The sequence below is a fragment of the Girardinichthys multiradiatus genome, chromosome 22 (assembly GCF_021462225.1).
Source record: "Girardinichthys multiradiatus isolate DD_20200921_A chromosome 22, DD_fGirMul_XY1, whole genome shotgun sequence".
Lineage (NCBI taxonomy): Eukaryota > Metazoa > Chordata > Actinopteri > Cyprinodontiformes > Goodeidae > Girardinichthys > Girardinichthys multiradiatus.
The window spans coordinates 4,490,470-4,507,484 of NC_061814.1; the positions used below are offsets into that span (position 1 = coordinate 4,490,470).

A 17,015-nucleotide genomic window follows, 5' to 3' on the forward strand; every position below is an offset into this window, starting at 1 on the left:
TTTTTTTAATGACCACTTTCACCCTCTTTGCTACATTCTCACACTACTCTCCAATTTTGCATTATTTGCTGTTATTTCAGTTTTTAACTTTATGTTCTCTCTCTTTTCTCTTCCTAGAAGCTACACCTGGCCTGACTCTGTGTCTACCTGTGACACCTTTCTGGAGAGGGGCATCGTCCAAGCTTCTGCTGGCAACAACTTAATGCTCACCTTCTACAGATGATCTACATGGCCCTGTCTTTCAGTGTTTAACCCTTTCTCTCTCCTAGACATGGCGATTGACTGAGCTTTACTGTAACTAATTATATGTGCTCTCTTTCAGACTCTAACCTTGAAAACTGGCTCAAGGTTGATCTGTTCTTTCTTTCTAGATGAAATGACTTAAGGAGCTACATCCATTAACATTTACTTTTCCTTCCCATAGAAGGTACTTCTGGATCAGTGCTTCTGTGTTCTTTTTGTGTCTCTGCTCTGTTCTCTCAAACCCCCAGTCGGTCGTGGCAGATGGCCGCTCACACTGAGCCTGGTTCTGGTTCTGCTGGAGGTTTCTTCCTGTTAAAAGGGCGTTTTTCCTCTCCACTGTCTCTACATGCATGCTCAGTATGAGGGATTGCTGCAAAGTCAACACCAGTGACTGTCCTCTGTCTCTACATGCTCATCCAGGAGGAGTGAATGCTGCAAGTCACTGACTGGATGCAATCTGCTGGGTTTCCTTTCCTTAGATAGAAAAACTTTTTATCCAATTTGAATAAATTACTGAATCTGACTGCACTGTTCAATGGTTAGGATTAATTGGAATGTATGTACCTGACTGTTGTGAAGTGCCTTGAGATGACATGTGTTGTGAATTGGCGCTATATAAATAAACTGAACTGAATTGAATTCTCACTGACATAGCGCCTGGCGAACCCTCAGAGGCAGAGATGGGTGGCCGCATTCCTAAGGCGTTGCCTTGGGAATGCGGACTGGAGACGGCAGAGACGAAGTTGCAGCAGGCCTGGGAGAAGGTGGTGTGGCAGACGAAGGTGTGGGAAAAGTGAGTAAAAGGTTTTAATTGAATAAACTCACAGGTGGTATCAGAAACAGATATGGACAGATGTTAACATGAAGAAGATGGCATGAACAGATGAACTGTTTTTGCGAGAAATGAACAGAATGATAGTGTATATATGGAGTGTGGTAGAGGTGAAATGAGAAGACTGATTAAATGATGCAAGTGGACCGAATGAAGCTGATTGCGGGTAGACAGATGCAGGGAGAACAAAATGTGACTAGTGCAAACAGAAATCCAACAATACACACCAATTAGGAAAATCTAACACGCAGAACATGAACAATACTAAGAAACTAAAGCACAGCCATGAAAACAGAAGCAAGATCCAAAAACATAAACTGGAAATAAGAATAACTAAAACCCAAACAAAAACACCCTTAAATCATGACAAAAGGTCAGATTTTCCAACTCGAGTCTGCCGCTTTGGATACGTCAGGCACTGGAAATCTCAAAACGCACAGCGCCTAATGTACGAAATGGATCAAAACATGCTGCAGGACCTTGCATGAAAACCAGATGCCCCCGACGCTCAAAACGTGTTCGGTCCGAATGCACAATTATGTTAAGTTTTCTTTAATCAAAGCCATCTACTTTAGTTAAATACTGTTACAAAAGCTTATGTCACAGCTTGAAATATCCTGCCATTAAGCTGGGACAGGGCAGGTTTCTGGCCTTAACCCTTGGAAGGATATGTCGGAAGCTTCTGAATGGAACTGGTTGAAAGAAGATCACTAGGCACCATGCCTTGGAGCTTCAGCAGCTGATCAAACGCTGCTGGTGTAGGTTGCTTAATTGAAAATGATACATAACTTTTTTATCCAGGTCTTAGGTTGATGATATGTGTTAACTACAACATCAAAAAATTTGTGTGAAAGCAAAGCACTGCACACCAAGTCAAAGCTGCATCAAGGACCATTTCCCATGGTGACATCAAGCTAAACATTGCTCAAAGCAGGACCCTTATATTCTCTTGCTTATTGGTCATAACAGGTACATTTTCTCTCTTTTTTTTGCAATAACTTAAATTAACCTTTTCCTTTAAAAACTAAAAATGTCTCTGCAAATACAGCTGGAAAGGTTTTGAGTTTAAGTTTTTTTAGGTGGAAAATTTAAGACAGATGACCCCCTATAAATGAATTTGTTTTATTTTTCATGATGTGAACAGAACATTAAACTGACAGAAGTAGATTGGTACAACTAATTTCATTCCCAAGTATTTCCCCAACAATCATTTATTTGCCGATAATGACTGCTCGGTAACTCTACAATGCAGGGTTTACCTTTTTTTTTGAATACCATTTGCAGTATGTAAGATTGCTGACTGAAACAGTTCACACACGCTTTTTACTATGCACCAAATTTGTCAGACTTTTTATTTACCATTAGTATCTGTGACTTGGACAGGATAATTGGCCTCCAACGACTGTGGGAGAAACAAGGACAGACATGACAACATTACAAGTGAACAAAGCTAAGACAGATTATGAAAGAGAAGCCCAACCTTTGCCACTGTCGAACAAAATCACTCTGTTGTATAACAAATGCATACATTAGCCTGCCATAACTTGCTCAGAGAAAGGCTCTGAGCCTTTTGCTGTTGCCAATCACAGCACAGTTTGTTCAGTTCTGGTACATTTCTTAGCGGATTACTGCAGAACATTGCAAAGCCTTCTAATCAAGAACAATGCATAATCATCACAAAGCAAACTGGACAGAGAGCAAGTTACAACAGAATGATTTATTCTTGGCTGAAAGAGGGGACAAGAAATATTCCTTACAAACTCTGCCACAAAGCTGGTAGTGTCCGTGTCCTCAACAGGCTCAGAATTGGTTCTTTCTGAAACAGAAAAGAGAAGTATCAATACTAAGATGTTGGTTTAATCTCTAGTCTTTTCAACAACTTCCTACAATATGTCAAAGTATAACTTGCTCAAAACACAGGAAAACCACTTCCTGCAGTCAAGGAACATACCCTGCTTTTGTGTATTAGTTCTAAGAACAGCAAAACTAAACAACAATTATTGTTGAGCAGAAGAGTGGGGAGTTAAACACATCAGCAGAACTAATTTACCTAATCCACCCTGTACCTTGGACGTAAGTGGAAATGCAAGAAATCCAAAGGAAAAAAAACATTTCTTGCAATGCCGTTTAAAAAAAACCCTGGGGAATTTTCAAAAACCCAAGGGTGTTTAATTTCCAGTCCTGATGATCAAAAAGTACCGATCTGAGTGACGTATTATTTTGCCCTATATTACTTTGTTAAATTGTAAAAGAACTTTAATTTTAAACTACATGTATTCAACCAATAAGGGTGGATTTAATCTAATAAGCAAATGTAAAACTTTCTATGAATTTTAAAAAACAATGAAAATACTGTTCAGCAAAAAAATGAAAAAAATCAACAACAAAAAATCAGGAACCTTTAGTCCTTAAAGGAATTTTACCAGTGACATTTGGGAGAGTAATACAAAGGAACCTTTTCAGCAGGAGAAAATACCTGGAAGGTAATGTTGGCCTTCATTACTCTACGTCACTGTAAAGTCATTGTATCCAAAGGGCTCTAAAATAAAAACCAGCCTTGGCCTTTCTTAAGTTACACTCAATGAACAAGAAAAAGTTCATTTGCACAGATACCTAGAATTAGGATTAAGTTATCAAGTGTTTTCTACTTACAACTTTCCAGGTACAGACATAGCTAAAAAAACCCCGAAAGTTCAAATCAGGTAAAATGATATTATGTGGAGTGTGTTAGATATTCATAAAATTTGAGTACCTGCAAATTTCTTAACTAAAGACTTTACTAGCGGGGTTTGATATGTTAGGAATTACAGTCTGCAGCACAATCATACAACCCATTTAGCACTAGGACTGTTGTTTTTGTGATTAAAAGATCCTGTAATCTATGGGAAACAATTTTAAATGAGTTGGTTGTGAAGGGTTTTGGTAAATTGTCTGAGGTCATCAGCTATACTGACACTGTTGAAAAAAGAAAATACAAATGCTTAGAAAACTGCTTCTGACTTAAATCCTAATATTATTATGGCAGTTCTACAACCATCAGATTGTTGACAACAATGCTCCAAGAAATCTGACAGGCTGGTAACGAGTTAAACCGACAAACCAGACCATTCTGAAGTCCACATTCACCTGACTAAATGGTAAGTCAGACGTAACACTGGCTCGCAGGTAGCAAGTGGTTGGTGGCAGAGCAGTTAACTCATGTTCTGTACATTCTTTCAGCCTGTTTATCAGATCAAAATCATCTAAAAAACAAAAAAAAAAAACTTGTGGAGTTTTAAAGTCCAAAACAAAGCCGCCTTGAAACACGTCTTTCATGACGCGCTTCATGCTCTTTGGAGACATCCCCGCTGTACTTTCACTGACTTCTGCTGAACCTGGGAGGCTTTGTCTGCCGGACAAACAGACTTACCCAGAGTTTACCACACTCAGTCACTAAAGGATGGATATTTAATCATCATAACATAAACTACGTCTGCCTATTGAACTGATTCATGATTCTTGTTCTGCCTCAGTTTTCCAAGAACCCAAAATGAAATCCTTTCTTTTCTTTGTTAAGATTTGTGCTTTGCTGGTTTGGCAAAAATGTATTATTAGGGATGCTAATTAATAAGTGTGCATTTTGGTCAGTTAAATACTGCTGAGTATAGAACTAAATGACAGAAATGCTGTACAGTAAAATATTGAACTGTTTCTCCAACATACAGTAGCTGCATGATTTAGAAGAGTTTGAAGTGTAAACTACTGGTTTAATAAAAGCAAGTTATTTTCCATTTGGAATTTTATGGCTGGATCTCCTAAAAGCCACAATATTCCAGTTTTCACTAATGCGACGTAGAAATTGCTGTATATTATCATAATAAAATTGTAAACATCTATTTATTGATTTAGTCACTAACAACATTTATTGGAATTTAAAAATGTTGCTTATTGTGTAATTTATGGCAACATAATTAAAATGTGATAAATCTAAATTTATTAAATACAAAGCAACTAATTAATTTCATTACTTTTTTATAGTGTTCCACCACTAGTTCAAACTTATTTTATGCAAAAATGCTTTTGGCATCTACTGTTAATTAACAATTACAATATGTATTCATCATACATGTGGCGAATTTCTAAATTTGTAATAGGTCAGGATGTGACTGCTAGAGTACTTCTGTGCAAGGAAAGAAAGGTAAATTCCCACTGTCACATCCTCTCTAGAAAAACCCACACTAGTAGGAAATGTTGACAATGATGCATTTTGCTTCCACACTATCATCATTACTTCTACAAAGCAGATTAGAATCATTTGCTCCACAGCAAGGTTTGCATGGTTTAAAATTTGTTAACTGTCCCTGTTCAGCAGGGTATCCCAGGTAGTTCTGTGGACAATGGCATGCAGTCTGGATATTTGCGACAAAGTGGACTGAGGAGAATGGCACGATAACTAATATAAAAATGGCAACAAATTTATAACTGACATAAGTTACAGTTAGTGTAACCATAGGCAAAAAAAAAAAAAAAAATACACGTGTACATGGTTTAGTGCAACTTTCTACATAAAAGGAAACTGTTCAAAAGTGTCAATCACATACACAAATTTTTATACACTTTATTAGCATTGACAGTAATACACATCCATACTTTTAGGCATTTAGTTTTAAAACAAACTTTGGTAAAATGCTGTGAAAGTTGAAATGCCAGTAAAGTAATTTTCATCAGTACCAGTGCCGCTTATCTGTCAGCTAAAGCACACTTAAATCATTGCTTTAGGCCCCAGAATTCTTACTTTATAAGCCAGTCTTAATAGAAAGGAAGGGTAGCCTCAAGGCGAATGTTGTTTATTGAAATTCAGCTTTCCACACCATGTAAAAGTCAGAACACCAAAGTGAACGTTATAACCTGCTAAAGAGAAGGTCATGAGTTTCAAAATGTTACAGTATGTATTATCTAACTAAGGTATCTCAAAAAAGCTCCCCTTGGACATCAAAGTTTTGCATGAAGTCAGATTTTTTACAATCTTTCCATGTCTGAAATCAAGAGATGTATAGAAATCAGTGAAAGAGAACAGAGGACAGGGCAGCTGAGAATGCAATGCCAAGTTGACAAAGACTGAAGAGATTACATGTGTATACTTCCATGGAAAGCACAATCACAATTCAAGTCTTGAACTGGAATAAGAACTTATTAAGTAATCATTTATACAGCGATCTGCCCAGTGAAGAGGAAGAAATCAGGAAAAATGCTGTTTCCTATCTTTCCATTTATGCTGGTTTATTAAAATCGAATGAACATGACACGGCAATCAAATTGTATATCCTAGAGAGTTAAATGCACTGTAAGTTGATGTGTGTGCATTATTTTCCATTGCCATTGAAAAAAAGGCTGATTTGCATGATGGGTGTAGAAAGTTATGTCAGCATTGCTTTTCTGATGCTCCAGCACCCCCAATCCTTCCAAAACTCTTTTTTAAAAACACATAATCAGTGTCACTTTTATTCAATAAGTCTTTTTCTGGACTACTGTATTGTAGCTGTCAATGCATTATTCCAGAGACACTATCAGTCATGTTAACCCAATGCCACACATGTAGTGGTTCGAAGGGAAATCCAAATATTGACACACAAGCTCTGTCTCACATTAAGACAGACGCATGGAGTATTGGTGACTCATTAACAGTAGCAGTATATTATTATTATTTTTTTTTACACCATGCCAGATTTTGCACAGAATGTAATTAAAATGCTGATTTTAAATCTAACCAGGATTAGGAATCTGCATTTGTAGATCACACAATATAAAACGTGTTTTATGGTCAGTGAAAGGAGTTAAGGAATCTATGGGATGGATTCAGAACTAAACCTTTACTGTACTGAGTTAAATACTAAGTTTTATTTTTGGTCCAAAACAGCGGGCTTGTAACCTACTAATCTGTTCAATTTATACAGCAGCTTATAGTGGAGAATTTCTTGGTTGTCCTAATTCTAGCAATTTCTACACTCACACCTCTTCATAATCTTTATGAATGCAGCCTGATCTTTCCATCAATGAAATGATTTATAATCTGTTTTTCCCTATTGCTTAGTGTGGTCATTGTATGCTGAGCAGAAGAAGCCTAGAATGCACATCTTCATAGAAGCTCACGCAAAAAGACTAAGCTAACAGAATATCATCATAACCACCACAGTAGTAGTAGACCCTTCAACATAATAGATTTAGGTTTGCCCAGGCAGGTTATATAAATAAAGTCTGGCTTAGATGAACTTGCTTCTTAGTGTAGTTGTCTTGATTCTTGACTCAGTTGTAGTAATATGTTCAACATCCCTTACAAATCAAAACATCTTGAAATAATGCATTCTAATCAACTGCATTGATATTTAATAAGTTGGGTTTTAAAGAAACATGATGTAAAATTTACTCATGATAGTCTTTATAACAAAAATCCAATTCAATAGCTCAAACTAAACTTATTTGGGCAGGGCTTACATGCCAATGCTTTGCTTTTTTTTAAGGCCCGAAGTTATCAAATCTATGTTGAAACCAAGATCACTAGAGCATTGTTTCAGCTTTCCTGGAAATGCAAGAACATGTACCTGCATGCTTTGGATAAAGTTCAAGAGATGAAATATAAACCACATCATAATTCATTGCTCAGGGGCCGTAATTCCATGCAGGTGAACCCAGCTTTCCTCTGATTTGACCACCCAAGTCTGCTATGAAAGAGCAGCCAAGAGGGCCCTTGCTTGACATGAGCTTACTTCCACACATGAATGGAGGTGAATGGCATGCCAATACCTGACCCATACTATGGCAGCGTCTAGACAGAGAGGAGCTACAAGCACACACACCAACACATCATTTATAGAAACTCTGCAGTGTGTGCAGCTTGCTGCATATATGGTGGTTGGTGGAAGTGTGTCTCTGACAGTCAATGTATCCCTGAGCTGCGCTGGTGTATTTATGTTTATACTGTATGTTTATAGGCACACATCAACTCATCAAAATAGTTCACAAACACAAAAACAAGCAGGTACATGTTTATACCCTGGAGCTCTTGGTTTCTCACATCTGCACAGACATAGGCTGATAAAACTCTGGCTTTAGATGAATACTTTCTGAAAAACACTTTTACCATACTTTATTTTCCATTAGTTAAAAAACTGAAATTTGGATATACATGTAATTTGATCCTTCGGAGGAATTAAAAACAGTAAGTGTTATTTTGAAGTGGCTTGATGCTTTTAAGCACAGTGAGGTTGTAGGGTGTGGTAGCATGAGGCTTGCAGAAACATGAAAAATCCAAGATCTGTACTTATTCATTCAATCTGACACTTTGACTTACAGACATTAGGTCCATCATAAGCTTTTTTCCACTGTTTTGGATTGGAAACAAAAAGCATTTGCCAAAACACCCTTAAGTTTAAAGTTTTGCCATTTTATTTACAATTTATGCTTTCCAACAGTTCCATTTTATTATAGCCAATTCCTGTACAGATATGCTGACAGAGGAATACTTATTCCAATGAATGTAAAACGTCTCAGCTAATTTTTATTCTAACTCTTAGATCATAGTTCCCTGATTAAAATGCATTCACAAAATAGGCTGTTTGTGCTTTCACAACATGCAGCAGGTTCCAGGCATATAACAGCAACATTCACCTGAACAGTATGCATTAAACTGGTGTCCGGCGTTTCCCTTATACCCAATAATATCTGGCTGAGCTCTGTGTCATGGTCTTCACGCTGGCTGTCCAAAAATGTATTCAATGTTTTGAAGAGTTTTAGAGTTGTTGTGCATCATCCTCAGCATATTATTATCTGGAAGATTATCCAGTGATTCTGCTCTGGTCAGTTCTGCCTGGTTCTGCTGGACGTTTCTTCCTGTTAAAAAGGTAATCATTCCATTCAACTGTGGTCATTTAAATTACTTCATACAAATGGCTGAGTTTACTTATACAGATAACCTTTGAAGATTGAAATTACGGGCACGGCGCTGATGGTGTAGGGGTTACCGTCCTGGAATGGCGGCTGTCCCGGGTTCGTGTCTTGGACCCGGCGACATTTACCGAATGTCTCCCCCTCTCTCTACCCCTCTTTCCTGTCTACCTACTGTCAAAAATGGAAAAATAAAGGCCACTAGTGCCGAAAGAATATCTTTAAAAAGATTGAAATTACAATCTGGATTAGACTTTCTTGTAATACATTTGGGCCTGATATTCAAAGATTCCAAATAGAGGGTGGTAAATTGCTTGCATAAAAAAAAAAGCAGGTGTGTTGCTTGATCTTCAAAGATTGCGCATGCAATGGATAACAGGTGCAAAAGAGGTGCAGAGTGCCCGATTTCAATGAAGATGTGTGCTCCTGGCTGGCTGCTACTGCTCCCAGTGGATCTGGAGGAAAAGCTGTGATGCTTGAAGCATGCAGGGGTTTTTGTGCTGCATCTTTATAAATGATCCAGTTGCTGATTACCTTCTGTTCCATTCTGCTCCTGCTTTTCTGGACTGTTACAGTGAGTTTATGTTTCTCGTCGCTGTTCACAGCAGCAGGTTTGTCATCGCAGCCTCTGCCCTGACGAGATTATTGTCCCCTCTCTTGCACAGGGTTCCTCTGAGTGCGTAATTGCGCATGCAGGAGGCTGAGTCTGAAGTTGTTCTGCAAGCAGATGCTTTATATTTGTGGTCCGAATGGACCCAGTGAGACTGAAGAATACATCCTGCTTGGCCTTTAATCAGAATGATGGATTACAGGCTATTGTGCAGGAGGGCAGAGCTGTGTCCAATGTGGTGCGCGCTCTCCACCATCAACCCATCGGTGCAGCTGGTTGGTGCTGCGTCTGGGCTAACGTCACCACAGAAGCACACACAGCTTGATAACTGTGTTGCTCGACGTAACTCGACGTAACTCGCAACAAATTGGCCAATCAATATCAACAATATAAAAGACAAATATGTCTGTCAATTAATTTATTAGATGTTTGCCTCCCTTGAACTTTTAATTCTTTGCAGAGTCTCACTGAGTTCTTTTTGTTTTGAGAGTTTATGTTTGAAGAGTTCAGAGTTTATCATAAACTGCCACAATATTCAAACCTGAAGGTAATATTAGCAATTACATTTAACTGTAATGACTGAAATATTAACCTTTGGCTGTCTCTCAATGAACTACAGGAAAGTTCTTTCAAGGCTTTTTGGAATACTATTATTATTATTATTATGTGCATCAAAGCAAATTTGAAGAAAAGGAAAAGGAGGAGAATGTGGACGTGGCCAAGGCTGGGAAAAAGACTTGGAATACCAGCTTTACAGAGTGTTGGAGGTATCTATCTATCTATCTATCTATCTATCTATCTATCTATCTATCTATCTATCTATCTATCTATCTATCTATCTATCTATCTATCTATCTATCTATCTATCTATCTATCTATCTATCTATCTATCTATCTATCTATCTATCTATCTATCTATCTATCTATCTATCTATCTATCTATTAGCATCTATAACGGTTACTGCTATGACTTCTCCATTGATATATCTGGTTAAATAAAATTCAGACACAAACACACACTACATGTAACATGTGACCAACTGACCATTGCGTCAGTTCCTGCTGCAACTCTATTGGGTGAATAGTAGACGTAGGCCATAGCAGCTATCACACTGTGAGATAGTCATTATAAATATCTAACACTGTCAGATATTTATCACACGTTATCTAACAACGGCCGTCCTTGAACCTGTCTCATAGTGCGACGTAAAACCGTAGATTTAGAGCCATGACTAAAGATTTCTCCATGATTTTTCTATAATTATCTTTATTTGTCTGCGTTGGCTTAAAATCACACAGTATATACCGGCCATAAGGGTCTTCTAGAAAGGGTTTCATACGTGGGAAGGATGTTTTGCAAATAAAGGATGATATCAAAATATCTATTTTCTTGAATACAGTCTTAGATAAGAAAGGGGGCCATATTAAAAAAAATAAATTAAGAAAATAAAGAACACACGTTAAGACTGAAATTTCAAATAAATTAACTCTGCTGTTGCCGTTGCTGGCAACATTCAAAGTGAGAAGTTTCAAACTTAGTTAAGAGTTACAAGTTAAAGACATATTCAGACTTCTAAAGTGAGCTGTATATGGAGAGTTCATGTTTCTGTAAAAGATGAATATTTAAAAGAACCTTCATGTCTTTCACACAAATATGGTCTAGATCAGATATGTGTAAAAACCTACAAACATGTTAGTGAACCGATGCAAATGGCTGCAGTCACATCACCAAACAGACGCATGGTATTGTGAAGTAACTAGGGTTTTTAGCTAAGGTTCACTTAGTTAAAATAAACCATAATAATGATGCTTGAAATTTCTGTCTTTACACAACCACTTTGCATTCAGCATGTAGATGTAAGCCGTTTTGGTGCTGCTGAAACAATTGAGATCTGACAGACATGCACATAATAGTACAGCTCTTAAAATCTGTTTAGCATTTGTACAAATGCTAAACGGTTTGAGGTCTTTAGAAATATATTTTCACTCACAGGGGCTTATTAACCACTTTGTGTTTACTTACAGGCAGTCAGAGCTCTCAGACAAGTACATTATGTTTCTACTTTGATCAATGACCAAACATTTTTAAAACAATACCTGACATGAACTTTGACCAACATGCCGTAACAATGTCTAATAAAATAAAAAGTTAGCAGACAAAATAGTCACAGCCTACAACAATAAAAGTGAGAGTTGATTATCTCCATGGTTCCAATGACAGATCTACAAAGCATTGTGTGGCACCCAGGGAACATTCAGGGGCTAAGGGTCTTGCTCTGGGACCCTGAGTGGTCCCTCTGGCGTTCGAACCAGGGTACTTGTGGCCTCTCCAGGACACAAATGCCCTGTTCTGTAACCTCTAGGCCACCACTCCCCCTATCTTCTATCCAAGGAAATTTTGCACTGTGAATATACAAAACCTGAGCTGCAATGCATTCACCTGTTTTCAAGCTGAGTAAGAGAAAAAAACTGAATCAAATGATGAGAAAAAAAGTTTAGAATTTTCAAAGGAAGAGATGAAATTCTCAGATTGAGTATTTTTAGCTCTTTGTCAAAAGAAAAACAACCTGACAATGTTCCTGGACTCAGAGATGAAAGAGCAATATGACTGATAACTTCATTAGAAAAAAGGATTTGGCCTGTGCTACCAGTAAAGGAAGATATTCTTTCATTGGTTTCCTACCAAACACTAGGCGTTGCCACAGAAAAGAAATGATGAAACACAACTTGAATAGAAGAAGAGCAACACAGAAGCGTGGAAGAAGCTGATAATAGCCTCTTCATCTACATATTGAAAAATAAGTGTTTCAAGATTTTAGCCCCACCCTGCAACTAATAACAGCAGCTTTGCCTGTGCACGCTATCAAACATGCAAACATGTTACTGTGAATCAGTATGAAAGGGTTAAATCCCTGTTTGGTCATGTTTTTCATTTTTTAGGTATAAAAAAGGAAATAAAAAGTCTGTTGAATAATCCAAAAGTATCTAAGCTGGTCATTATGTTGAAATGAAAAAAGACAGAAAAAACACACAATGAAGTAATAGATTGTAATGAAAAAAATGTAATGTAATAAACTGTAACTAGAGTCTCTAGAAGTAGAATGGGAGGCAGATCCTTTAGTTATCAGGCTCCTCTCCTGTGGAACCAGCTCCCAGTTTTAGTCCGTGAGGCATACACCCTGTCTACTTTTAAGGCTAGGCTTAAAACTGTCCTTTTTGATAAAGCTTGTAGTTAGAGTGGCTTAGGTTATCCTGAGCTATCTCTGTAGTTATGACGCTATAGGCTTAGGCTGCTGGAGGACATAATGACTACCTTTCCTCACTCTGTTACATTCCCCTACTACTTTACAATTTTGCTGTTATTTCAGCTTTTGACTTTATATCATCTCTCTGTTTTCCCTTCATATAAGCTGCATCTGGTCTAGTGTTCTGTTAAACTGTGACACCTCCCTGTTAGGGTTCTCATGATTCTAAAATTTCAAACTCCATACAATACTAAAAATATATATTTCATGCCATTGTCAATACTGCAGTATAAGGTTCCTTATAGCTAAGAGGAAAAATATATAACATAAAATATAATAGGTAAATAAGGTTGCAATATGACAATATTTTAACTTCCTTTATTAGGGTAAAACCAGTAAGGAGAGAACTTATCAAGTGACACTGCCCTGTTTGGCAAACAGTAGACAAAACAACAATATAAGTGTTAATATCCTTTATGGAAGCATTTACCTTTGAGTCATGTAATTATTTTATTATAATAATTTATTTTCAGTGTTTATTACTCTGCACTTCCAATTGCCTGTCAGTTTGATGAGGATACAAATAAATGTTACTGCTGAGGGACAAATACAAGATCATTAAAATTTGTTTGTATATAAAGCATTTTATCTTCCCAATAATTGATAGCAAGAATAAAAAAGCCTCAACAAGTAAAATTTTCAAAAACAATTTGATTTACTTCTTTACTTTTGTGTTCAGAACGATTCCGTTTTGTCCTTTTTGGAGGTTTGCTACTTCACTGTTGCAGATACACGAGCTTGACTAACCTTTTTAAGTTGCTCTCAAACATCAGTGTCATAAGACTTAACTTGTGGCGTTACCACAGCTAGCATGTAACATAGTTCAGCATTTGGTTTTTTTCTCCTGTAGCTCTCTCATAGGGAAAGTACGTCCGAACAATGCTTTTGTGTATGGCTTGTTGGCTAAAGAGGTTAGCATATTTTTCTGGCTGTACTCGCCATGTTATTAATTAATTATATCAATATTTTATTATTTTGAGAAACCTACCTCATGGAGGAGGGCATAGGCTGAGCTACTGCTGCCAAAAACTTAATGTTCTCTTTCTATGGATGATACTCTTTCAGTGTTTAACCCTCTCTTGGTCCTAGACATAGCCACTGGCTGAGCTTTATTGCCATCAACTGTATGTGCTCTCTTTCAACCTATAGACCTGAAAACCACGGAGAGTAATTTGTTAAAAATTATTGCCAGCAAAGAACATGTTTTAAAAATGGAACATTGACAAAAATGCGTTTCAAAAATGGAACTTTAAAAAACTTCGAGTAATTTCCAATTACTATGCAAAGGTTTACCCTTCATTGTTGCAGTATGCTGTTTTTTCATATTTTATGTTTTCAAAATTTTTTTTACAAATTGCATTCTTTTCATATAACTTTTTACAGATTACATTCTTCACATTCCTTGTCTCCAAACATCCGGGGTTTAGGACTTCTTCTGAAGGATGGAACGAGGACACATTTCTATTGGTTCGATCTGAACGTTTGCAATTGCATTTCTATTGCTCAGCATGGACACCAAGCAAGAAGCAATTCTTTTAGCCCGCATAAACAAACGGCAGAATAATAGCTAGAGATGCTGAAGAGAAGACCCGGGCCGTTTCTCAATAGTTTTAAGATGTTTTCAGGCGACAAAGCAGACCTCAAAACTTGATTTATGCTGTCAGTTCATCAAGACTGACCCTACTTTGAAATGTGCTCCAGAGTTTTCAGAGGAGCAGAGCTCCGCTGACAGGCCATTGAGGTGCATTTTCAGCGGGTTGTTGGGGTGGGTTTTTCCCTCTAACCGCAGCCTGATCTCAGCAAGTCACTCAGTTATTTTCCCCTACCTGTTATCTGTTTGTAGCAGCTGAAAGTGATACAAAAAGTGCTGTAGTATTTTTGAAAAGCATATTTTTCAAAGCTGAAGAAGGTTGCTTTGAGGCTACACACTGGGACGCACTGTGCCAGCCACATGAAGAGGACATCAATGCCTTGACTGAGTGTGTAACCGACTATATAAACTTCTGTGTGGATAACATCATTCCCAGCAGAACACTGAGATACTTCCCCAATAACAAACCCTGGATCACCAGTGACCTGAAGGACCTGCTTAACAAGAAAAAAAGAGCCTTCTGAGAGGGAGACAGAGAATTATTGAGGATTATACAGAAGCAACTTAAAGTCAAGACTAAAGACAGCAAGGAGGTGTACAAGAAGAAGCTGGAGAGCAAGCTCCAGCAAAACAATATCAGAGATGTGTGGACAGGGATGAAGAAGATCACGGGTTTCAAGCAGAAGGAAGATCGGACCGATGGATGTCTGGACAGAGCCATTGAACTAAACCCATTCTTCAATAGGTTCAGTTCAGAAACCAGCTTCACATCCTCCTCTCCTGCTCACAGACAAACAGACATTCCACTCTCCTCGGACCCACAGCTGTCCAGTAACACCTCAAATGTTTTATCTTCCACCTCAGCCCTAGACCCTTCTGCTTCTACATGTTTGCCTTCAACCAAATCAGGAGATGCTGATGCTCCCTTTGCCTCCACCTTCCACCTGTGTGTCTCAAGAAGTCAAGTGAAGATGCAACTGGAAAGACTGAACCAGAACAAGGCTGCAGGTCCAGATCATGTCAGCCCTAGAGTCATGAAGGCCTGTGCAGAGCAGCTCTGTGGGATTCTGCAGCACATCTTCAACCTTAGCCTGGCCCAGAAGAAGGTTCTGGTGTTGTGGAAGACCTCCTGTCTTGTTCCGGTACCAAAGAAAACTCACCCATCAGTCCTCAATGACTATAGACCTGTTGCCCTGACATCCAAGTCAAGTTTATTTATATAGCGCTTTTCAGAAACAAGGCACTCAAGGCGCCGTACATAAGGAAAAACATTACAATGATACAGAAAATCAGACAACAGAGGTAATTAAAAAGATAAAGAGAATAGAATTATGGATAAGAAAATGAAATAAAAATTGGACTGAAAACTTAACTAATAATGTTTAGATAACACAGTCAAAGGCCACTCATAAATGTTTTTAATCTTGATTTAAAGCAGTTTTCTGGGAGTTTATTCCAGATTAGTGGAGCATAAGAACTAAAAGCTGCTTCTCCATGTTTGGTTCTGGTTCTGGTTCTGCAGAGTAGATTTGAGCCAGAAGACTTGAGAGGTCTGGGTGGTTGATACATTGACAACAAGTCTGTAATGTATTTTGGTGCTAAGCCATTCAGTGATTTATAGACTAACAGAAGTATTTTAAAGTCTATTTTCTGAGCTACAGGGAGCCAGTGTAAGGACTTTAGAACCGGGTTGATGTGCTCCACTTTCTTAGTTCTAGTGAGGGGGCAGCAGCGTTCTGGATAAACTGCAGCTGTCTGATCAACTTTTTAGGCAGACCTGTGAAGACATCGTTGCAGTAATCAATTCTACTAAAGATGAACGCATGAATTAGTTTTTCAAGGTCCTGCTGAGACATTAGTCCTTTAATCCTGGAGATGTTCTTTAGGTGATAGAAGGCCGACCTTGTTACTGTCTTTATATGCCTCTGAAGGTTCAGGTCTGAGTCCATCACTACACCCAGGTTTCGAGCCTGACTGGTGGTTTCTAGCTGTATTAACTGAAGCTGTGTGCTAACTTTTAAACGCTCTTCCTTTTGTCCAAAGATTATTACGTCAGTTTTGTTTTGATTCAGCTGAAGAAAATTTAGGCCCATCCATGCATTGATTTCTTCTAAGCATTTACCCAGCGCTTGAATGGGTTCATAGTCACCTGGTGACATTGTAACGTATAGCTGTGTGTCGTCTGCATAGTTATGATAACTTACGTTGTTGTTTATTAAAATCTGAGTTAGGAGGAGCATGTAGATATTGAATAGGAGGGGCCCTAAGATGGACCCTTGGGGAAGGCCACATCATGAAGGTCCTAGAGAGACTCCTGTTGGCCCACCTGAGTAAGCAAACAGTAAACCATCAGGACCCCTTCAGTTTGCTTATCGCTGTGGAGTTGGAGTTGAAGATGCCATCAAACACCTGCTTCAACAAACCCACTGTCATCTGGACAAAGCCAGCAGCACTGTGAGGATCATGTTCTTTGATTTCTCCAGTGCATTTAACACAATCCAACCTGATTTGCTT

At 38.1% G+C, this 17,015-nt stretch overlaps 1 protein-coding gene across 2 annotated transcripts in view; it reads right to left on the reverse strand.

Moving 5' to 3' along the window:
• Positions 1 to 17,015, reverse strand: part of edaradd (EDAR-associated death domain) — a 37,780-nt gene that overhangs the window by 13,637 nt on the left and 7,128 nt on the right. For both annotated transcript variants that reach the window (XM_047351366.1, XM_047351365.1), the window contains exons 2-3: positions 2,833 to 2,891; positions 2,435 to 2,477 (exon numbers count right to left, since the gene is read on the reverse strand). In XM_047351366.1, the coding sequence (XP_047207322.1) occupies positions 2,435 to 2,477; positions 2,833 to 2,891 (102 nt within the window). The remainder of the gene's footprint in view (positions 1 to 2,434; positions 2,478 to 2,832; positions 2,892 to 17,015) is intronic.